At 49.3% G+C, this 24,838-nt stretch overlaps 2 protein-coding genes across 3 annotated transcripts in view; one reads left to right on the top strand and one right to left on the bottom strand.

Annotated features, from left to right (window-relative positions):
* LOC131670141 (dedicator of cytokinesis protein 3) overlaps positions 1–24,838 on the bottom strand; it is a 56,828-nt gene that overhangs the window by 17,054 nt on the left and 14,936 nt on the right. The gene's annotated exons all lie outside the window — the stretch shown is intronic.
* Positions 13,075–24,677, top strand: LOC131670142 (innexin inx3). The gene is made up of 5 exons (XM_058945527.1): positions 13,075–13,383; positions 19,756–19,943; positions 20,688–21,115; positions 21,665–22,060; positions 22,415–24,677. The coding sequence occupies exons 2-5, from the start codon at positions 19,781–19,783 to the stop codon at positions 22,619–22,621; spliced, it is 1,194 nt and encodes a 397-aa protein (XP_058801510.1). The 5' UTR covers positions 13,075–13,383; positions 19,756–19,780; the 3' UTR covers positions 22,622–24,677.

The following is a 24,838-nucleotide window of genomic DNA, read 5'->3' as shown; positions in this document are numbered from 1 at the left end:
TCGGTGCAATATAGCTGCCCGAGCAATCGTCGTCGGCCAAGATGACGGTGCGCGCGCGGCCAACCGAGTAAGTCAGATCGTTAAGCCTCATCAACTACTCGTCAAATGTAAATAGCATTGTACGCGCAACGATGGCCGTCCATAAAACTTTCAGCCAAGGCTGAAAAGCACAAACTCCATTTCTCCTCGAAAGTAAGGTGCCGCTGAGAGTCATCGCAAAGCCCGAGCGAAATACGACTCACGGTCCGGTTGGCCAGTTCCAGAGTGCTCGGACGAGAAAAAAAAGAAATAACCCAATCTCAGGATAGACGTTTAGCGTCGTCGCTAGATCGGCGAGCCGTCGGAAGAAAGCCAACTGCGGCGATAATTCGAAAGCGAAAAGGCGAAAGCTAATCCAATTGTACGCTCCGCGCTGACAACTGCAAGGCAGCACGACATCGGAACGCCCTTAAGTTGGTGGACCTTTACCTCGAGGCTGCTGCTGCTGCATAAAGCCTTTCTCTCTCGCGCCTCTCGTGTAATACTTTAGCGTATTCCTTGACGGTGCGTAGGCAGGCTGGAGAGCGTGAGAGAGGACCGAAGCGAGGTCGTTGACATACTCAGGTATGTAGAGCTGTGTGCGCGAGTATGCCGCGCGCACGTCCGTGCGTGTTTAAAGCGCGCGCCGAAGGAACTTGGAGTTTTGAAGTTTCGCCGCGCCTCGTCTCCTCGCCGTTTTCTCTTCCTTTTTCCTCGCTTATCCGGCGCCACCCGAGTCGCTGGGCTTTTCCCTTGACCAAAAAGTCGCTCGGACCCAAGCTCCTTATCTCACTTCCGCGAGGCTGTACCTTGCAAATTGTTTCAAATTGCAAATTGTCGGCATGCGAAGCGAAAAGCGCGTAAATCGGTTTGGTTACGGCCTGGCAATGATTTACCGCGCGACGCGATTCACGCGCAATGGGCGCGACGCGAGGAGAAAACTAGCTTACGTAATGCGATTAATACTGTGAGAATGTCGTCGTGTCGATCATTCCTCGCGTTCCACCGGCAGCGCTAGAAAGCGGCTATTCGTTCGCGTCTATCGCGAGCGTTAAGTACTCGTGGCCGGTCCTCCGACGTATAATGGCCAACGGAGTGCTTAGCAGCCAAGTAAAACTACGAGCTGAATGCCCAATAAATCTCAAGCCCAGTCTATCACGAGCAATCTAAATGGCAAAACAATGGAGTCCCGATCTATTGAGCCACCCACTGAATCGACAGCGCCGACGCGGATGAAAATAAAAAGCCGAGCAAATTCAACTTCTCTCCCGTGCAAATATCCATTTGTCTGCGTCGAGCGCCGATCGGCCGCTCGATCCCACTCCTTTCTGCTCGCTCTTCCTCCTCTTCCTCGATTGCCCATTTGAATTTCTAATCGTTTGACAAACTGCGCTCGCCGATTGGAGAAGAAGCGAGAGGAAAAGGAACGGGCGAGAGATGCACGTTTAGGCGATAAGCGCGTGATATACGAGGCAGGCCTCGAGAGAGCGCCGCTGTCTTCCCAACGCCGGAGCTGTTTAATTGGGGAAAAACTTTTCGTCGACGCGTTGCGATTAATTTATCACGTAATACCAGCGCTCGCCGCTCTCTTTCCTTTTTTCAAAAGATTCATCGCCGCGCGATCTCGCCAGTACGCGCGTGTCTCGAAAAGAGAAATAAACACACGCGGACCCGATAAATCTGGCAGAAAAGCTCCGCGCAGCTTCATTGGAAATTCGCGAACCGATCTGCGGCCGAATATAGGCTGGGCCGTCCACGCGCTCGATCCCCGGCGATAAAAAATCAGAAGGGAAACAAGCAAAAGACAAGCTCTCCCCTTCCCCGGCTTGTGATTTACATTGCCAGCAAGTAGAAGCTATCGAGGCGACTTCTTTCCAAGCGAAGAGACAAAGAAAGAATATAAAAAGGAGAGAGGAGCCGGGGCGAAAACAAAGAGTGGGCGGGGAAGGGAGCTTTCGCGACATGTAGACGTGATTAATGGGTCCGCGGAATTGAAACGTTGCGACGGCCGAGCTACGTCGGAAAAATATTGATTCGCGTCTTGCTACTTCCTTTTTTCTTTCTTTTTAGCGCGGCGCCCGTTAAGAAAAGTCGACTTGGTCAGCCGATGAAAAGGCGCTTTAACGTTGCTTGCCGCTATGGTTTTCGGGTTATCATTATTTTCGGATTATTAGCACGTGGCGAGTCGATAGATTCGTTCGTTCAATTTTTCTGATCCAACGGTATAATCGTAATTGACATTGTGACGCTTGCCAGTGCTCGACGATATTTCGTCCCGAGATTCAATTCACCAATTGTACAAAAGCGTCACACAGGCACCATTGCACAAGCACGCGTAGTTTAATTAAAGTGCATGGAAGACCAAATATTTTAATCACGCGTACCTTTGACGAGAAAAAATTAGTTTATTAATTAATTATCGAGAGTAGCGTCTCACGAAGGCATAGCTGTTCAAAAAGGCTGTATTTCGAGGGTGGGGAGGGGGTTTAGAATTTAATTACATACCCATCTAAAGTTAACCGCGCAAATGAAGCACTCGCGCTCTAAACATCGCGCGCAATCACAGCCACGATCGCGGACTTGCCTCGCAAACCCAATGGAAATTCAACGCTAAAAGCCAGAAGAGAAACAATCTCGGCGAGCGAACGGGAGTTTCAATCGATCGTCCCTCGAGTATATAGGCTGCACACGGGGAGGATGAGCAGACTGTTTTTTTTTTTTTTTTTTTTTTTTTTTTCTTCTAACGATACCCTTGCACGCGCACAGATGCCGAAGGGGCTCAAGATACCACGGAGGCTTTTACGCCGTTTGCAGTGGGACGTGCCGTGCATACCGTTAATTATTCCAGTTGCGCGTGAGATCCGACACGTACGCCGCGTCTTGGAATCTTTGTCCCTGGCACAATGTTTTTCGAGTTCGATCTTAGCGCGTCGAGGACGCTCGAGAGTTTCGAAGTTTATAGGTGAAATTTTAAAACGATGCCTCCTCGCCTACTTTTAAAAGCGAAACAAAATATTGAGCACTCATTGCGGTTCGGCAATGTTGACCGAACTGCGAGTTTCAGAAGAATCGTAATTATCCGGGGATCAGCAGACGACCGTATCGACAGCTAGAGGAGCTTGCAGTTCAATGAAGCTTACACGACACCTGCGTAACGCTCGAGCATTCGGACATGGGAGTGCAAGAAAACGACGATATCCATATGAAACGTCGGCCAACGCAACGCAGACTCCGGGGATTACTCCGAAAAGCCAAATGATTATAAAAGATGTAACGACCGCCCGCCATCCGAGCCAGCACTGGCGTCGCTGAAAATTACCACAGCCCGAAAACCAAGTCGAAGGCAGCGGTGGAAAAGAGACAATGGAAAGCGGCTCGGTTCCACCACGCTTGGCGCGTCAGAAGGAAAACAAAGTTAGCCGCGAGTGCTTCTTGAAATGCATAAGAAAGGAAGAGAGCCGAAGGAAGGGCGAGCGCAGAGGGGGGGGGGCGAGGTGTTGTCCTGATATTTACGAGGATCCGGGCCCGCGAGGCGTCGCCCCGCAGCGTTTGTATACGCATATATACTTAGGCCGGCTGAAAACGTGGCGCTTTTTCAGGTGCGCTGCTGCTGCTGCTGTTGCCGCTGTCCTGCCGCGGGGCGACGCGCATCAACGCACTTGAAATTCTTGAGTACGAGGTAGCGCCACCGCAACCAGGCAGCTCTCGAGAAACATCGATCTTGAGACACGTTTTTACTACCTCTGGCTTCGCATGCTTTTGCCTCTTTATACGGTTTTCAAAATTCTGACGGGCACAAAGGGGAAGCAATTCTTCCCGAGGGAGATAGAGAAGAGCCAGCGAAAAAGTTTGACTTTAATCGTGGCTTTAAGAAGGTAAAACCAGCAAGTACGTGCGACGCTGGAACTCATCTGGGATGATCCTACTTATACGTACTTAGAAATCAAGGTGAGTGCAATGGAATAGATTTAAAACTCGTTCACGTAATGAACTCGAAGTTGAACTAATTAGCAAAAAGATCGTGATGAGGCTTTAAGTTCGTCTGCGATGAGTAAGTTCTTAACTATAATTATTTAAATAATAAAACTTGATGTTAAAGTCAAATTTTAAAGTAAAATAACATTGATCCATCGAAAGATTATCATGTTTATATTATTAGGGTTCGGTGAATCATTAAGATCATTCACGATTTCAAATTTTGATACTATATGTCGTTTGCTACGACTAAATAGCTTTCATATAAAATCTATCTAAATACGTTATAGGTAGTCCGACATACAGCAACAACGCTGAATCTGGTTATCAGAATGCAACTCGCTTCAGGAATCAAAAAATTATTTTGATATGCAAGAAAGAACTTGTAAAAGAGTTAATTAGAGATCAGTTGGTAATCATTTTCTTAGACATTTCGATTAACTACAGTCTCACTAACAAGGAGGGCCCAGGGCCTCCAAGTAACCAATTTTTATGAAACTTTGAGAAAATACGCTACAGAGGAATAAACAGATAGTTTTCACTTTTATCTTGAAAGCTGTTTGTCGGAATTCATAAGGTTTCGTGCCTGGTATATTGAAAAATCAAGTATACTATAACTTTCAGCTAAATGGATTTGCGCCAATCAGAAAGTTAGCTTCGACGTTACCAATGGAAAGCTCAGATCGAATCCTTCATTTGAAAAGAAAATTTGTTAAAAAGGTTAAACCGTTTCAAAATAATTCCACTTCAAAACTAGCGAATAAACTCTTTTATTAAAAAATCCACTCATCATTGAATGAAATTTTGTTTTATTAGGCCGCAGGTCGGAGTCACATTTTAGCCCTAACAATTGACTGCCATTCATGATTTTACGGCATGTTGAAAGGATTTGCCTTACGAATGATTAATATACGTATATAAACTATCGTACATCTCTGATTCGTTATGCGTGAGCGAAGACAGCAGCTTACTAGCTTCGTTAAACGAGAACACGCTCACTTCAAAACACTCCATTCCGAATACCAGCCAATTCTAAATACTCGCGGCGTTAACGCATTCGACAAATTCCTTCTAATCTTCGCAATTACAAACTTTGTCTACGTGCGAGAGAAGCTGCAGAAGAAGAAGCGACCGCAAGCTCGTATGCATACGAAATCCCCGACCGCGCGACATAAGCTGCAATATCCGCGCTCAGGCTTGAAGCTCATTTTATTCGATTGTGATATCGAACGCTTATCGATTATCGACGAGCGAGCGATCTGCGTAAATGAACTTCCACCACTTTCCTAAAAGGATTTTCGCGTATTCGCAGACTTAAAAAAGGAGGGGGGGGGGCACTGCATTCGACTTGATTTTTTTTCTCATTTGCCGAGAAGAAAATCCAAATAGCAGCCGCTTCGCGCAATTCGTACGTGAGCAGTGGATTGGTTTTATTTATGTATTTTCTTTTTATGCGAAACGAGTCGTTCGAGTTTTAACGCGACTCTTAGACCCAATCGACACAACCTGTCATCTCTCGCGCGCGTTTAGCCTACAGACTGCCAGTGCTGCACACATATACCGCGCGGAGGTACACACTTTGCTTCTCTTCGGATTAGACGCCGCTCGATCGGTCCGCGCTGTTATTGTCTGCGCGTGCTTCCCCAGATGCCAGCCGCAATTTTTCAAATGGTCATCTACCGCTCCCTCGACGTTTACGTTGCTCCGAACTTCAAAAAGTGCCCGTCGGAGGCGGCTCAATTTCCGGATCGTGGGTGCGAGATAACGACTCGGGCGGCGGCGAGAGAGATAGACGTCCCGAGCTCGCGCGAACCGCACGGAATGTTATCGCGCGTGCGATATATATCGCATGCTCGGCGTCGGAGAGAGAGAGGGGGGGGCGCAATAGATGTCAGGGTCGCACGCGCTCGCTCTCAATTAGAGCGAGTTGCGAGCTTCGACTTTTCGCATCCGGTCGTCCGCGCACAGACGCGTCGCCGCATAAACGCCTCGCTTCCGTTTTTCGGGACGGCGATTACTCAATTTATGCTGGCTATTTGTGCATGTGCATAAGCCGCGCGCGATTTACGCCGATTAAAATCGACATTACGGTGTCGCTGGGCTTTTGACCAGCAACGACAAACTCGCGTGTGCTCGAGCCAGAATATGTTGGGCCAGAAGCGTCTGACTTCTAAAAGAGTTCAAGTGGAACATACTGGATTTTACGTATGAACGCTGTCGAGCGACCTAACCATGTCGATTTCTTATCATTGCATTTGGATGGTCGACGCGAAACGATTGCTGCTCTAATCACCGCATTTTTCTTTGAAATCACTCGTTGAAAAAGATCGCGGACTTTACGAGCGCGGTCTAATCGTTCAACTATCATCATTCACAATGATTAATCTTTTTACGTAATCCGCTGACGAGCTGCACATACCTTACAGAAGCGAATGAAAAAAAGAAAAAAATTGGCGATTATGCAAGGTTAAAAATACCATCGACTTGACTGGAACAAGGCGCTAACAAAGCCGCAAACACGCACGATCATCCTGCTTTTTCGCGATGCCCGTCGCTCGACTCTTCCTTCGCGAGGGAAAAGAAAAATGGAGAAGCTTTCGTCGTCCGCGAATCCTCGTCCTCGCCAGTGCGTCACACGCGTGCTTTTCTCGGAACGCTCATCGCGCGAGAGAGAGAGAGAGAGAGAGAGAAAAGAAAGAAAATTGACTTGCGCGCAGACGAGAAAAGTCTCCGTGTGTACACTGCCGCGACAAAACCAGTTATTGCCTCGTCGCTCGCTCTCGCTATATGCGGGCACTCGTTTCAGCGGCTATGGAAACGTATATGTGCACGGTTTCTTCGCTCGCTGTCGCGGCGGAATCGCGAGCCGAGAGCGCCAAATGAGGAGTTTCGTCGGCATTGTTCCGAGCACTGTTGGCATAATTCGCCCGTAAATACCGTAAGTTTTCTTCAGCGAAACAAGTAGATACACCTGCAGTTGTCTAACGCTCGCAACGATTGAGCTGAAGCGACACGGGTCGCTTATCAGCGCCCGCAGTCGACTCGAGTCCAATGGAGGAATGCTCGTGCCCGGTCAGTTTGCGGAACGGGTGGGTCAACGGCGAACAGCTCGAATCACATGCCCATTACGTTTGTTCGCGCGGGAACCTCCGACTTGCGCATGTGCTTCTGCGAAGATCTCCGGAGGCTAACTGCGATAAGCCAACTCGCGGATATTACTTCACGGGCGAGCGGCGCCGACGCGCTTATCCGGCGGCTCGGTCGCATCCACGCGTCTACGTATCCGGAAAGACGAGAAGAGATCAAAGCTGTGCAGCCCGAGGACGAGAAGGGACGAGGGGCGCTCGTTAAAAGCACGCGGAGGATGCGACGCTCGTCGAGTGTATTTCGGTAGTGTGCGCGACCTCGCAACGGCAGAGGGCAGATACGGAGGACCGCGCCGCCGTTCCCTTTTCGCATTGTCGGCTGGCTTCCGCTCTCCTCGCTTCCCATTTCCGAGATAAGGTGCTCTGGCGATCCCGGCGTGTCCGCGCGTGCGCCAAAGAGCCGCGTTGTCTCGCCAGGCAACGTCGAGAGTCGATCGACCGCGATTCGCAAATTGCAATCCTAACGTTCGTTCTCGCCGCGAAAGGCTGACAAATAATCGCGAGCATGCGGTCCGATGATAAAGACTTGAAATCATTCTCTCTCTCTCTCGCTTTCTGTCTCTTTGACGCGTTTCTCGAGGCGCCTCGAGATCTTACGCGAGAGGCTAATTTTCCAAGCTTGCTTGGCCTTCTTCGCGTCGACTCCATCAAGAGACAACCGAGGGAAGTATTCTCCTGAAGAGGCTCTTCGTTTTTTGCCGGCGAGTTAACCAAATTTTTTCGCGTGCCGCCGCGCTCAGCGTGGCTCTGACGATTTCTGCGACAGACTTGCTTAAAATGCGAGCGGCTCATTCGCAATTTGCCCGCGGCTCGTTCTTACTCAAATGTGTTTCCAAGTACGCGAGTTTTATCACTTCATCTTGATTTGTAATGTTATTATCCGGATATGTCATTCTCGCTAATCACTATTTGCGTTCCTTATACAAATGAATTGTTGATCGTTCGGTACTTATTTGCCTCAAGTATTTTTTCATTGAGCATTCGTCAATTGAAGTATCGGCAAAATGTCCTTGTAAAAAGGGTAATAATCTTAAAGACAATAATATTATACGAAACACGCAGCATTAATGCAACTAATGGTTGACTCGGAGGGCTTTACAAAAGCGAAGTCTCAGCTTATTATTCGGATCCTAATGCGGCATCAATAAAATTGCAAAAGCCCGCTAGACGATGAGGTGGAGAGGAGCAAGGGAAGAGATATAGCAGAAAAAACAAGGAGAGAAGAAGAGGCCGCAACCCGTGCGCAGAGCCCTGGGGCTCTCGCTCTCTCTCTCTCTCTCTCTCTCTCTCTTTCTCTCTCTCGCCGGTGCAAAAGGTAAAAGCCAAATCGAGTTAAAGGCTGCCGCGTCAGGAGGCAACTGCCGCGGCCACCGAGCAAAAAGGGCAAAAAGCGGCGCGGCATACAGTGGAAATGGTGCGCCGCTGCTGACGCGTACACCCGCGCGAGAAAGAGAACGAGCGAGGCCCAGACGGTCGGCGCGTAATGAAAATGTATAAGAGAAGCGCTCGTAGTGGAAGAGCTCGCGATGCAAAGCAGCGATGGCCGAGCGGACGGCCGAAATCGATCGACGCTTCGGACGGTAGCTCGCGCCCCGAGGAGCCCGCGCGTTCGCCGTGGCAATCTCATTTCGTAGACGAACGCGTCGACTTGGCGCGATACCGGCGAACCGATTACCGCTAGCGACGTGGAGCTCGCGGTCGCGACTGGCAGCGAGCGGCCCAGTTGCCGTCAATTATCCCGGAGGGGAGCGCGCGCGCGCGACTGCGGATCGGCCATGAAATTGAACGATCAAACATCGGCGAGGCAGCGAGAGAGTCGATTGCCACCTGAGAGTGGAGTCTCGCGCACGACCGGCCGGCCGAGGAGGAAAAAGAAGTGTCGGCTTGGAGAATATGTATCCCGTGTGCATCTCCGTGAGAGGCGCTGTGTACACACGGAGAAGCACAAAGGAGCTGCATACCTGGACGAGAAAGCCGATACGTTCGGAGTCGAGAGAGAGAGAGAGAGAGAGAGAGAGGTGTGTGTGTGTGTGTTTGCGCGTGCGCGTGCGTGTGAGAGGAACAGGTTCTCTCTCTCTCTCTCTCTCTCTCTCTCTTTCGCTCGCTCGCGCGCGTATATTCACCGAGCTGAAAACCTCGACTCGCCGTTGCCTCTAAAGTATACCATGCGGTAGCAGCAGCTACGACAGCAAGCTACATTTTTCGTCTAGAGCTGCTGCTCTCTAAGAGAAAGAGAGAGAGAGAGAGAGAGAGAGAGAGTTTACTGCAAATTGCGAGGGAGGCACCCGCCACGCGCACGCCTACCTCACTCGTGCGCAAGGCTCGCTGTGCCTTTTGTCCCAGCCACGGCTTCGTGGCTACTTTCTTCGTTCTCTTCGGCTTTTGCAGATGAGAGATTATCGCGCGGCTCGCCGCCGCTCGTCCCCCTTCTTTGTCCACGTCAATCACCGTTCGGCAAGTTGGCTTCGTCGGGAGACGGCGACCTTTCCACGCTGTAACGCGAGAGCGCTTTCCAATGTGACTCGCCGGCTGTGCGCGCGAGCCTCGCTCGACCTTTCGCTGCCGCGCGATAGTTACAATTTCAATAAAGTTTCGCGCCAGCGAGAACTAGTCAGCTCGGGAACGGCGCCAGCTCGACGATCAACGTGGCGCTCCTCGCGAAAACAATCGAGAGCGAAGCGATGCCGTCGCGGTGGATTCCTTCATCCAGAAACAAGCCAATCGGCGCCAATAAACTTGATGCGCGTAAAGCTGTAGAAAAATCAACCGCGAGGGAGGGAGGGAGAGAGAGAGAGAGAGAGAGAGAAGGAGAAGAGGGGGCATCTCATCAATCACCCTTAAGGACGCCTACTTGCTACGGGAGTCGCGCGGGTAATGAATGGAGCGCCTCGGACAGGCGAATCGACGGTTTCCGATAGAGTTCGACGGGCAAGTGCGCGGACCAAGAGCACTGTGCCCTCGGCCCGCGCCTCGTACCAATCGCCAGCCCCGAGCACCATCCCTGCGCGACGCGTGAATTCGGGTGCCGCGGACCGGCGCTCGGATGAGTCATTGTCGACGAGTACAACGCGACGCCGTCTCTGCCGCGGGTTCAGGGTCATGCACCCCGCGAGTCTCACGTACGGAGCTGAGCGTGCGAAACCGAGAGAGAGGGCGCCCTTCTCCTCCCCCTCCTCGTGCGTCTTGTCCAGCCACGCGCGTACGCGCGGGGTTGCACCGATCGGCGGCTTTCCAACCTGGCGTTCCTCGCCCTGCCTGTCCCCTTTTTACGCGCTCAACAAATCTCCCTCGCTTCGTTATGCCGCGGCGCGCGCTCCGCTCACGGGATCGCCATTTCCTTTTTTTTTATCTCTTTTTTTTTCCACGGCTCCGCCTCGCGCGCGCCGCGGATATTACTTCTCGAATCGCGGCCAAGCGTCGCGTTCTGTGCGCAACGTTGGAGGCAGAAAACGCATCGGGCGCTCCATGAATAAATTACGAAGGCGAGGGTGTATAATATTCTCGTTGCGCAGCTTAAAGAATAAAAGAAAGAAAGGAAAAATTAAGAGCGCATTATCTCGAGATATCGAGGAATTTAAAAATCGCTCGTTAGTCGAAATATCATACGATCGGCGATCCTCGCGCGTTGCGACGTCGCCGCGCGCTGCTTCTTTTCTCATTTTCTCCTTATCGGCATCTACGTTGATTGCACGCGACGGACCTGCATTCTTTCGTCCCGCTCGCCTCTGTCGAAGGCACTCTCTTTCGTTGTTCCGCTCGTGCCGCCTGCACTTCACTCCGAAGAAATACGGAAAATCAACTTTCGAAGCTACCAGACGTTCGTCCAACGCCGGTAAAACTCGCGCTCGCAATAAATCGCAGACCCGCGGTCAACGAGGGAATCAATCTAACGAGCGTCGTACGCCAGAAGAGTATGTGGGTCGAGGCGTCGAAAGGATTTCTTGTTCAGGCGGCGACTGTCGATCACATCGGAAGGATTCAGCTTCTTTTGCAAAGCGCAGAGCTTCGGCTCGGTGCGAAGATTGTGAATGCCGACTTGTCTCGTCCAAGACCATCGTGACTGGCTTTCTAATTGCCATGGCGATTACATCGATCCGGTGCACTTGGACCGAGTTGGATCGTTTGTTGCAAGCGCGACTGGAAGCGCGCCACTGTGCCGACTACTTGGAACTGTTGTCGAATGCGGAGATAAGGCACATATTTACGCAAGCTTTCCACATTAACGATTCAAGGAATCTCTATACAGTGACCGTGGCCATACGTGAGAGGGCCCAACGTACCCGTAGCTCAAAACACACTGGAGCGCATTATACTCGCGTTCTGGACTGGCTTTTAGCAAACGACAGCGAAGCGAATAAGCTCGTTATCTTTCATTGTTTCAATGCCCTTTGAAAAATCGTTCAAAATAACATGTCGGCACAACGCGTAGTTCTTTTTTTCTTTTTTTTTTTTTTTTTACGGTGACCATCCTCCGAAAGAACGCACGGCGCTCCACCGTAAGAACAGCGGCACTTTCAATCGAATATGAAGCGAAGGTCAAAGAAGATGCGTCTTCTTGGGCGCGGTGCGAAACAACAACACGCGCATACAAGTGCAAACAAGCAAAGGCTTGGTTTTCGGAAATCATTCATCAAAAAATGTGCGAGCCCGTGGTGCACAGTTCACGGAAAAAGAAAGAAGGGAAGAGAGAAAAGAGAAAGAAAAGAAAAGAAAAAGCACGCGCAGCAGCACGTCGTCGTGGCGGCGGCGTCGGCGGTGGCGTGTAGTCGAATTCGAGCTCAGCCAAGCGAATACGAAAATGGAATGCGCCACGAGTGCACAAGTGCGTATAGCTGCGCAGAAAGAACCCTTCTAGACTTTCACGGATATAATAATCCCGTCTCGGAGTTCGCCTGTTGCACAATCGACTTCTGTCCTTCTTTTTCGTATGGTGCGCGGGCCAACACCGTGTGCACCTGGCGTGCGCGCCACGCAGCCATTCGCGCAGCGAAGAACGAGACGCCCAAAAGAGAAAAGGAAATGACGAGAGCGCGCGCGTGTTTTACGTAGTGGCGCGTCGGCGATTCAAGGTAGGGTGACGCCGAGTCTACGCGAGCACACGGTAAATTCTTCTTCTCGTTGCTGCGCTTCGCGGACAGCTGCCGATTGCAAACGCACAGCTAATACAGCCAATCTACTGCGATGCGGCGCTGCTCGCCTTTTATGTCAGCCAGACGCAAGCGGGCATCTCCCGCGATTTCGATTCCGTATGCGCGAGCGTCGCATCAGAAACGTCGCGATAATCGACCGCGAGAGCTGCAGTGTCTTGCCCGATGAAGGAAAAACCGCCGCGACACGAGTGACACGAGCGAGAAATATATGCACGCGTCGCCGCTGCGCGCTGTCTAGTCATCGCGCTAACAATGACTTGGAGCGCACGCATTTCGTCTCTGAATCGATGGCGTATCAACTGATTCACGCTCATTTCGTGTATCTTTGCAGTTTCTTAAAAATGTTAACCTTTCAATTGCACTATTCAGCTCGCGTAAAATTTCTTCGAGTCGCTCTGTATGATGCAACACCACCTGAAAAGACGCATGCTCTAAAAAGGAAAAAAGGAAAAAAAGAAAAAACAAAAGTCCCAACCACGTACAAAAAAAAGAACGTCGTCGTCGACTAATATATAGATCCTAAATCACGCGAAAGCGGAGAAGTTTAACAAGGAAAGTTTATCCACAAAAGCGGTTGGTTAAGGTTCACACACGCGCGCACACGTAAGCAGCAGTAGCATGGAAGAAGGGCAGCAAAAGAAGAGACAAGCAGCAGGCAGCAGTAACGCGGGGACGAGAGAGAGAGAGAGAGAGAGAGAAAGAGAGAGACAGTGGTGGGGCCTGAAGCTGCTGAGCTCCGTTCGGTTCTCACAGCTCTCGCTCGCGTCAGTCGCTCTTGGGGCCCCGCTCGCTGTTGAGCCTACTGGCCCCCGTTTGCACGCTTCTCGTTCCTTTCCTATTTCCGTTCCGGACGCACAAAACAACCCTCCGCCTCGCTCTCCTTCTCTTCTCTTTTCCTCTCTCTCTCTCTCTCTCTCTCTTCCCCTCTCCCCCTGTCCCTCTCCTTGTTTGGTCCTTCCTTTGTTTTTCGGCCGTTCGACGCGCTCGCGCGCCAGCGCGTCTGCCCGCTATCAGTGACGTGTGATTGTGTGTGAAATAATAACAGTGCGGACACGCTGCTGTACGGCGAACAGAGGCTTAACAAGAGTGGCAAGGTAAACAGCGAAAGAAAAGCTGGCGCGTCGCGGTCGCCTCGTAATGAAAGTGTGCGCGAGTGCCGCTGCTTCGAAAGACGCCAGATGCGCGCTGCGAACACGCGGCCGGGTCCGTTGGAATTTGTGAAAGGGCAGTACCGCTGCGCGCGCGCACTCTCTCTCTCTCGCTCTCGCTGCTGCGTGGCTTCTCTCTTGCTCGCTTCTGCGTGCGTATCGATGCAGCGTTCTCGGGACCACCGTATCTTCTCGCTTTCTTCCGAGAGACGCGAGATCTTCGCGAGGTTCGCGCGTCCACGACGATTAACCTAAATGTCGAGTAGCAGCCCGAGCGTAACGCGACTCCGCGGAAGCGACACGTGCAACTCGCCGCCCGCGAGCAGTGCCGGAGAAAGAGAGCAGCAGAACGCGAGCGCCGCCGGGCGTCCTCGTGTTCTCGACGGCGCGACGAACAATGAGGCACCCGGGCAGCGATTTCTCTTGCATTTATCGCGACGCCGCCGCCCGTGCTCTGCTTTTCTCACGGCCCAGGCAGCCCCCGCGGGCCAAAGCGTGCGCGGCGCGATGGTAAACAGCCGGCGAAATTACCTAGAGAGAGAGAGAGAGAGAGAGAGAGAGAGAGAGAGAGAGAGAGAGATCCCCACCCCCGCCTTGGGCCGCCTCCGACATCCGAGCGCGCCTGTAATTGCTGTCTTTCTCTTGCCTGGCTCATTTCATTAATCGCGCCTTCACTTTTCTCACGATCGACCGGTTGCGTTGACACGGCGCCGGCCGACCTTTCGAGTCTGGGCTCGTTTCACGAAAAACGATCGTTTCCGCTCGCCTGCTGCTTTTCTCTGTTTGTCTCTCTCTCTCTCTCTCCCTCCTTGGCGTGCGCGCCGCCGTGTCATCTGCATGGCGTACCAGCACAAAGCGGGCCGTAGAGACATTTTTTTTCTGAGCTCTCTGCGCGCGCGACGCCTTTTACCATGGTTATTCCTTCCTTTTTTTTTTCGTCGTTGTCGTAACTGCGTGCGCGTCGATTTACGGACGCCAACTTTACGAGCTCGCTTATTTTTTTTTCTCTTCGACCTATATGCCAACGGTCGTTAAACAAATACCAGAAGGAAAAAAAAACCAGAATTTCGCGACTCGTCGTAGTGGCGGTAATCCGTAATGGCTGTAATAACGCGTGCAAATGACTTGGTTTTCAAGTCTCATCGGCGTTACAACAATAGACGCGTTCTCGTACAATAATGCCGTCGCGTGCGCGCGTTCGCGCAAATATGCGCGGCGCTGCGATTAGAGGTTATTTGCGCGCGGCAACGACAATCGCAAGTTAGCGCGATTTTCAGTGCAGTCGAGCGCAGGATTGAAAACACGACGTCGGCCGAGAGATCGAAGGGCGCGCAACGGACGAAAAGCGCGTTCCTCGAGAACAGATGTGGCAGCCGAACGCTCTGCCGAGAATCAACGGTGACAATTCAGAATTACAGCGTTTAGGAGAGGAAGCTCCCGTTTTCTTCGCCGAGTCGAGCGTCAGCGGCTTAGCTGGCAAGCGGCAGGCGGGGCGACCACATGGTCGCATAGGCTTACCGAGAAAAAGGAGCAGGCAAGTCGAGGCCAAAAAGAGCGAGCACGCGCGTATCGCCGGCGGCTGTGAAAGTGCACGAGACACATGTGCACCGCTTTATATACTTTTTCAGCTCGTTACGAAACGCCACGCTGCCAGTTACGGCGTTTCGATCGAGCGCAGGCGCGCGCACGAGCAAAGGTACGAGCGATTCATAATCTGCCGAGGGGACAGAGGAGGTCGTCGTCGAAGGCAACGTTTGTCGCCTCGGCGACAACTGTCCACGCAGTTTTGCCGCGCGCGTCGCAGGATGTGGCCGGCGCGGCACAAGAGTCCCGAGTCATCCTTCGTGGAATCGAGAGGCATTTTTGTCACGGTTCCACGTTACACCACATACTGACCGGCGCTGACGGTGGCCCGTCGTTAGCGGCGCTACCTGCTGGCACCGTGGAGACCGTGATTCACCGCCGTTGCTCGTCCCTTCTCTACTGACTTTCTCTAAATATTCGACCGTCGCCCGCGACGAGCTTTTCGGTGCTGACTGTTCGCCCAAAAGATTTCCCGTCGTGACGAGCATCTACGATCGACGACTCGAGGGAAATAAGTCGCTTACGCCACGTATCCTATATGCACTCGATTGATTTTCAACTCTGTTAATAAACCATCTGGGGGAATCTCGTTTCAAAGATAAGAAACTCGCTTACCTCGCCCCCCTAGCCCTTAAGAAAACACTCGAAGAGAAACAAAACCGTTCGGCCCTAAAAGGAAAAAAGTTCTCGGATATATATCTTGTAAAAATATTTATTCAAGCCGGTCGCTCGGTGTGGATGTGTGTGCGAGATAAAGCTCTTTCTGTAAAATAGCTCGCAACATAATCGCGCTGAACAAACGCTCGGCGAAAGAGAAAGAAACGCGATAGCGAGTCCAGGTGTGTGATCGCGTGCTCGGCAGGGATGAGTTTCTTCTCTGCGGGCGCTTCTCTTCTTTTTCGTTTCTAATCTTCCTGCGCGGCAGAGAGTTTTGGGAAGGCGGCTCTCGAGTGCTTTTTTTTTGGCCCCCTATTTTTCGTTTTTGTTCTTTCCCTTTTCTTCGGGAGACTCTCGTGCGCGGACGCGATGACGCTCCTGTTTCCTGGGAAAAGTTTACGTCGACGATGATTGCACGTTGGTTATGTGCTGCGAGTACTTTGGAAAAGTTTAATGTGCTTAAACTTGCCGCGAAGATTAGTTCGAAAGTTTGAGGTAACGTCCTACCGTAACGTCGAATCGACTCGAAACGCGCTCGCAATTCGAGAGCACAGCAACAATCCCACTGCAAGTGCCCGCAAAAAAATGCGCAATCGGCGTAATACGGTAAATCGCAAGTCAACCGAGAAAGCTCGCTGCAGCGCGAAAAAAAAATATGGAATCGGCTCGGGCGTCTTGATGGCAATGAAAAAGAAAGAAAAAAGACGACGTCGTCGCCGAATAAGCAGAGCGAGGGATCGGCAAGAATGCCTTTCCCACGTGCGAACAAGGGGTCGACCTTAGACGATTCACGCTCGGAGAATGCTCTTCTCCCGCGCCCTCCCTCTCGCCGCGATAATCCTCTCGTTTTGTTTGCCTCAAATGAATACTTTCCCGTGACGGTTTCTTGGAAAATCGGCCGGTCGCTGGATCGCCTTCGGACGACTAGCGCCGTTCGACTATTCCTCGTTGGGTCGTTCCCGCTGGAAAACTCGGGTGGCTGCCCGCTCCGCGCGATGACTCGGTCCGTGAAGAATGTTCGTTCGACAAGCTTCCGAGGAACCACTCGTGATGCGAGTGTCGCGATCGTCGAAATTTACGCCCGACGCCACGCGCTCGGGTCAAGAGGTCGCATCGGGGATCGGGGCACCGCGTCATCCTTGTGCACATCGCGCGAGCCATTTTTTTTTTTTTTTCTATCTCGGTGATCTCTCGTATTGAACTCCACCGTGGCGACCGGTGCGGGAAAACCGGTGCACATGAATCAGCAAACTCTCGCTGATTCACTCTTTCGCTCTCGAGCACACAAATAAATAACGTTGAAATTCGCATGAATATTGTCGTTGCCCGTCGCCATTAGCATTCCTCTTGTAACTGTAAAAACCGTGTGAGCACCTGCGAAATCATCGACAGAGAGAGAGAGAGAGAGACGCAGCTGAATTATTCATGAATCCCGCGCGCGCGATGTGTAATTTCCCTCGCGGCGGAATCGCTGCGCGCGCAAGAGCTTCGCTTTCTTTTCGCGGCGACGAGTCTGTCATTATACCGATCGATGCCGAGCCCTCTGCATGCGATTATAATGCCAAGGGACTTGTCGGTTGCACACGAGCGAGCGAGCGAGGATGAGAGTCGCATGCGTTATGTGGTTTTTGCACTGGAGTCGAACGGCACAACTTCGCATCTTCTCACGACGGTTGTTATCGAAGTACGTAGATCGCATTGTTCTCCGCTGTTCGAAGCCCAGCGAACGCATCGCGTTTATTTGATGCGACGAGCGACGTCTGCGCGTAAATTACAAAAGCGATGCCTCGGACCGCGGGCGAGCTAATAGGATCAACGTGCGCGAGTCGTCGATTGTTATTTCGAGTGACGCATTAATATTAATGGCGAAATGAGAGAAGGATTTGCATGTAAACTCGATGCAGCTAGCAAGCGCGTCGACTGTTCTCTATTCGTGCGAAAGGAAAACCACGACGAGCGTCAACTTTTTCGAGAAATAAACGAAACGCATTGCAGTGATTTCGCTTGAGATCCCTTTAGCTCCAGAGGAGAAAATAAATAACGAAGAAAAAATGACGCGAGGAACGCGCGAGAAATCGATCGGGGATAATTCAATAAAACTCGATGCGTGAAATGTGTTTATACGTGGGATCGAAGGAACGGTCGCGTGCCGATATTCTCGGATCATCAATCGCAGATATAACGGCAAATGACGTTATAACGTTGAGTAACTTGATTACTCACGCTGGCGCGTGTGAAACCAACCCATCGCGATATACCTGCTTATTAAAACTCTCAAGCTTGTCCGCGTACAGTTTGTCGTTTAGCAAATTTTATGGTCGTTTCTAATACCTTGCAGTAGGGTCGTTTTGATGACTGCGAAACTCGCGATTCGTTTCGATTAAAAGAAAGGAAAAAATATTCGATCGGAACGGGAAAGTCGTCCTCGTATCGTCGGGGACGCTCCGCAGAAAAAACGAATGTTCTGGCCGACGCGAGCGAAACAGCAGTACGACACGATAGAATAATGCAACGGGGACGCGCGACATCTGGGAAGATTGACCCCGCGCGCGATTACGTACGAAAGGCACGCAGCGTCTTCAATTAATCGACTAATAAACATCCAACGACCTACAACTCGATACTCCATTCGCGTGGGACTGACCGGAGATTTTCAGGGTCTTATTGCTTAAGCGCAGCTCAAGTGGCTTGCTCTTATTCCTCTTTTTTTCGGGGACAATCAATTGTTGCCGCCTCGCCGCCTCGCCGCTCGCCTCGACCGCGCGTAAACGATTATTAAAGCGGTCTACTGATTTTTATTCGGTGATAGGACGTGCCACGCGCATCCACCAAGAGTGTCGCGCTGCTTTTCCATTTTGCCCGTGTAATTGGGTTTTATTTTCGCCTCCGGTGTAGATTCCGAAAAACGGTGGAGATAACGGTTCGTTGCTTCCGGTTACGGTGCATATCTCGGGCGAGTACGTATCTGCGCGAACGCAAAAGAAATGTGCTCGCGTTTGCTTTGGCAAGTTGCAGTTTATAAGCAACGTCGCGCGACGGCGGCACAAATCGTTTGATATAAAGAGTTGACGGGAAACATGTATTAGTGGCTGAAAAGAGGAAGCGCGGCTGACGCAAGGAGATAAAGCGACGCGCGCAGATAAGATTGTTCATTCAGGAAGCGAGCCCAAAATAAATTTAGTGATGTAAACGTTCGCCGCGTACTTTTTTTTTTCCTTTCTCGTTCAATTGAACGTCCACGGCTTCTCTGAAATCTACGTGGTTCGCGATACGATGCAGTTCGCTGCCTCGTCGACGACACGGGACAATAAACGACCGCAACGCGAATCGGAGGTCGATCCGGCCGGCCGTGGCGATCGCGATCGGCTACCACGCGAAATTCAATTCCAACGACAAAGGCACGAGAGAAACGAGAACACGCGGCGCTGCCGGCAATGAAAGGATCAGCTGCACGCTGAACGCGCGAGAAGCGGAAGTCGGTGACGTCGCTGTCGCCGACACGAGCCGTCGTCGTTGTCGCCGTCGCCGCCGCTACTGCCACTGCCACCGCCACCGCAGAACCCGTTGCGCTTGCGAACTCTGGTACACCGTGATGGCGCGCGTTGGCTAGTGTCTTTGCTGCTGCGGGCCCGCTGCTCTGCGTTCAGCCGGCAATCGTCCGAAAGACAGCGACGCCGCGCTCGTTCGTCAAGATCGATCAGCTGGCAAGCTTGTCCGCTTGATTATGCGCGCGCGCAATTTCTCAATGGTAGACCGTCGCTGAGCGCGTGTTCAATCAATTACGGGTTACCGAGAAAAGCGGCTCGCTCAATAAAATCCATTATGGATTTATACGTCTCTTATGCGATACCGAGGTCTATTAGAATGAAAAAGAAAAATTATAATCGCGGAGTTTAATCGACGCCTTGTCGCAATATCAAAACCGGTCGCGCGGAAAATTCTGAGCTTGCAGTGTGTAATGAATGTGGAATGCGTGCTTTCGTATTTTTTTTTTCACTCGCCGCGGCAGTAGACAGTTGCGATTTGAACGGAAACCGCTGATAATAATTGGCATGTGTGATTTTTGTGATGTTTCAGGAGAGAACAGTAAAAGCCGTGAAAGATGGCGGTGTTCGGGATGATGTCGGCGGTCGCCGGCTTCGTAAAAGTACGATATTTACTCGACAAGGCCATAATTGATAATATGATCTTCAGGGCACACTACAGAATCACCTCGGCCATTCTCTTTGGCTGTTGTATCATAGTCACAGCGAACAATCTCATAGGTAAGTTTGGCTCTTTTTTTCTTCTTCTCCGTTGCGTAATCGCGAAGCTTTCTACGCAAGGTTAATCTGCGATCTCGGTAATCAAACCAAATTACCCTTTACGGACGGATCAATCTGTAATTGCTGGCCTCTTTGTCGTGCGCTCACAATTGCATTCGCTATTGGATATCATATCGCCAGTACGGTTCATCTAAATTTTACATTTTACCAAAGCTGCGACATTCCCGAGCACAAATTCATAGGATTTAGGTAAAATTTCACGTTTGGAATATTTCTTACAACTCAAGCAGGGACTTTCTATCAGATAAGCTTTCTCGCTTGATTCTCACACACGGGTATTGAGTCGCGCGAGTACGTTAGACGACTCGAACCGTAGCTCCTATTGTTCCTTTTAAGACTCTCGTTTCGTCCAATTTTGGTGGCTTTGCACGTTGCGACATGTCCTTAATCGTGGCTTTCCGCTTACTTTTAATTTGTCCAACGGCCAAAGCAACAGGTCTGTCTTCGCTACTTGCTGCTTCTATGTGGGCAGATCTGATGCTTTGCTCGCTTGGCCTTTTTTTCTTAATTCCACCAGATGGTGATTTTCGAAATTCGACGCGGAAAGTCACAGATAGATAAATGAAATTTCAGCTCGATTATTTGCCAAGGGTCTGTTCGCGTCTTGCTTGCCTTCGAAAGACGTCTTTGGCAAAGCAAAGGTTGTCGAGGATATTATAAAATATGACGAACAATCGTTTTCAGGTGACCCGATCAATTGTATCGCGGACGGTGCAGTGCCTGAACACGTGATAAACACGTTCTGCTGGATCACATACACGTTCACCATGCCAATGACATTGACGAGTCCAGTGGGCACGCACGTGGCTCATCCTGGTCTCGGCAACGACTACAACGGCGAGAAGACGTTCCACTCGTATTACCAGTGGGTGCCATTCATGCTCTTCTTCCAAGGAATCCTTTTCTACGTGCCGCACTGGATGTGGAAACAATGGGAGGAGGGCAAAATACGCGTCATTTCGGAGGGCATGCGCGGTGCCACCATGGACACTAAAGTCGAGAGGCAGGCCAAGATGCAGCGACTCGTGCAGTATCTTTGCGATACCATGCACTTGCACAATACATACGCGGCTGGTTACTTCTTCTGCGAATTTCTCAATTTCGTCAACGTGGTAAGTTGACGTCAATGTTTCTCGTTCGCGTGCTTGGAAAGTCGTTGTATGATCCCACTCGAGTTCGCGCTGCAAACGAATGCTAATTGGGCAATAATCCGAAGCTCGATGCGCCTTGCTATCAAGGCACACAAAGCTCGCTTCGTGAAAGCTAGCGGCGAGACAAAATATAAAAATTCATCGTTTCTTCAATCGACTACGTACTTAGAAAAGTAACGCGTGTAATAGAGGGCCGTGACTGGAAGGCACAGCCCGTCTCATAATCGTCAGTCCCTTAAAGACAGCGATAATCACGGATCGTCAGCTTCGCACGTCTCTCTCTCTCTCTCTCTCTCTCTCTCTCTCTCTCTCTCTCTCTCTCTCTCTCCTCTCTCTCTCTCTCTCTCTCTCTCTCTCTCTCTCTCTCTCTCTCTCTCTCTCTCTCTCTCTCTCTCTCTCGCGCTCTCTCTGTGCCTAATTACCAAGCGTGTTAACATCCTCTGAATATCAGCTTTGATAAGACAAGCGCGCATAAATCCACTTCATCACTCGACCTTACGTGTGTTTCAGATAGGCAACATCTTCATGATAGACGCGTTCTTGGGCGGTACCTTTCTGTCCTACGGCTCGGAAGTCATCAAGTTCAGCAGCATGAACCAAGAGGATCGCAGCGACCCCATGATCGAGATCTTCCCGCGCGTGACCAAGTGCACATTCCACAAATTTGGCCCGACTGGCTCAATTCAAAAGCACGACGCTCTGTGCGTGCTCGCACTCAACATCCTCAACGAGAAGATCTTTATATTCCTTTGGTTCTGGTTCATCATACTGAGCGTGCTGTCCGCGCTGGCAGTCTTGTACAGTGTTGCTCTTGTGTTGATGCCGAGCACCCGGGAAACTGTTCTCACCAGGCGATTCAAGTTTAGCACGCCGTCAGGAGTCAGTTCACTCATCAGAAAGACTCAGGTTTGTTGCCGCCAACTTTTCTTTTTCATTTTTGACGAAGCGCGTTAAACGATCGGCCTAAATAGAGAGCCAAATTAGCGCACGTTACAGAGAGCCAGAGCCCTATTTAAATTTACAATTACGACAGAAGTGAGAGCTTGAAGAGCACGGCTGACCGATTCATTTTAAATGCTAAGTGCTGCATTTCCGACCAAACGAAATATGCTTTTTTCCTCCATTTCTTTCGCTCTAATGTTTCGTTTTAATGACACTGGCAAATGGAGCAGTTGAACAATCGTTGCTTCCATTTTTCTCCAAACTTAAACCTGCTTACTTTGTCACTATCTCGCCAATCAACAATTGTATTTTTTTTAGATCGGTGACTTCCTGATGATTCACCTGCTCGGTCAAAACATGAACATTATAATGTTCAATGAGGTGCTGGACGAGCTGTGTCGTCAATTGTTACTTGGCTCAAGCAGCGGCGCGTCACCAGCGTCAATGCCTTCAGCACCGAGTACCATGGAGATGTCACCAATGTATCCTGAAATCGACAAGTTCGGCAAGGACCCAGAGACTTAGAAACAGCACGGAAGAAACGAGCTCCTTACGGCTTACGACACGATATAACACGACGCGAAATGTGATATAGGGCTAAGCTCTCTCTCTCTCTCTCTCTCCTCTCCCTCCCTCCCTCTCCCGTCTCTATCTATCTCTATCTCTCTTCACAACCCGAAGACGAAGTCGGCAGCGGTTGTGGCAGAGAGACACTAAGACGATAGGTGGATGGATGCAAACTATCATATTGTATTCGTATATATTATTTTTTTAAATATCCGCCTCTACACTCTCGCTCTCTTTCTATACCTTTTCCATCGGCAGTACGTCAGTTATTATAACGCCGACGAGCGAAAAAATTAATTGATACCGTCAGCCGATACATATTGCACTTTCTTACCTGACTTTGGACTTTTGTCGATGAAAATCGATTGACAGTGTGCGATATTTCACGTAGTGGTTTTTGTTTAAAGCCGAAATGGATAGATACAATAACGTATCTCTTGTGTTCATAAGAATACGTTTAATTGACTTGCTGTCCGATATTTTACATTTCTTATTTTTTTTTTTTTTTTTTTTTTCCTTTGCCAATGAGAACTTGACGAAAGAAACAATTTATCTTTTATACTAGCACGCAAGGCCTCGCACCGAGTAGCTAGAACGCCTGCGTTAGCCAATTTTTATGGATGATTTTTTTTTAATTAATTCTAATAACAAATTATTCTTGTCTAACTTTTATCATAGATCTGTTGTTTTTCTATACACTCCATTCGAAGCTTTCTTATTCGATATTTATATAAATATACATATGTACACAACCAAGCATCGTCCTTGAAAAAACGCCTTTACAGTATATTTTTTTTTCTGTTGTGTAGGTTTATCTTCATAAAGGCAATTGTATGTTTAAGGAGTATATCGAAAATAATCAAATTTTATGTAGATTAGTGGTGCAATCGTGCCTTTCTTTTCTTCAATGCGATAGTGTGATTGTGACAATAACGATGAAATAACAATAAAATGAGATCAATTATTGTAATATTGTATTCTTGTTGAAAATTTAATCACCGAGTATATAAGAGACGAAAAAAAAAAGAATGTTACTACATTGCCATTAAGCTCAACACACTGCCTTGACTCTTCTTTCTCTTTCTCTCGCTCTCTGTCGCGCTCTTCATTGCGAAATGTAATCATTTTTCTTCTTTTTTTATACGACTCGTAAATCACAAAGCGAAAAAAGAATAAACAAGCGAGCCAGAGGATAGTAGTATTTTTCGAATTTTCCCGCGAGCGGGAGAACGTATCTCCGTCCGATGGAATTTGTTCGTTCGATTAATTGCAATTGTGATTCAACTGAATGACGTAGTAGAAAAACGCTAGCATTGTCGCCCCTATTTCTTTCTGCTATTCCATGTAGCGTATGAAGTGCCTTAAATTTACTATAAAAAGTTACAAAATCAACGGTATAGATGCACTGTATAGAGGAGAAAAAAGTTAAAGGGAGCAGAATGAGATTATGAATAATAAGACAATTGCAATATCGTTTCATCAATAATTTTTATAGATTTGCTGTAAAAAATCTATTAATGAAAAAAAAACACTGCAATAAAGCTACGATGTACGTAGTTTATAGAGCCCGATTATACATAAAATAAAAAAAAAGTATATTTTACACATAGATTATTATAGTCCTGTTCTATGAGTGATATGTTGATGAAATAGCCTTGCGAGGAGAGATGTAAAACATAGGTAGCGCGCGAAGCATATGCACATGAGCTTGGCGAGGAACGATTGAGATTTTGATTATAGAAGAATGAATTCAGAGTGTAGTTACATTTTTTTTTGCAAATTTCACGATGTGCCTCTCGTAGGGTTATGAAGACACTTTAGGTAATAAGAGATTTTATGGAATAATAATGAGACAAACAAACAAAATGAAAAAAAAAAAAAAAAAAAAAAAAAGAATGCTGTATTCGTCAAATATGTTATTTTACGCTGCGATGCAAAGTGAGAGGAAGACTGCCAATTTGTGCAACGCCGTATAAATAAAGTAAAAGATTTGTGAATTTATAAATTTAGTAAATAAAGCTATTTCTTCAAAAAACCAAACGACTTGTTTCTCATCGCACAGCTTTCCGAAATAAAAATCGTAAAATATGATTTTCGAAGCTGGTATATATAGGAGAATAGAGTTGAACGTACTTGAACAAATGCAAGCAGAAAATCAATCCATCGTCATGAAAA

The sequence above is a fragment of the Phymastichus coffea genome, unplaced genomic scaffold (genome assembly GCF_024137745.1).
Source record: "Phymastichus coffea isolate CEN01 unplaced genomic scaffold, Cenicafe_Pcof_1.1 PCOF00100, whole genome shotgun sequence".
In the NCBI taxonomy this organism is placed as follows: Eukaryota; Metazoa; Arthropoda; class Insecta; order Hymenoptera; family Eulophidae; genus Phymastichus; species Phymastichus coffea.
The sequence above is the reverse complement of the archived record's forward strand: the minus strand, read 5'-3'. Positions and strand labels throughout refer to the sequence as shown.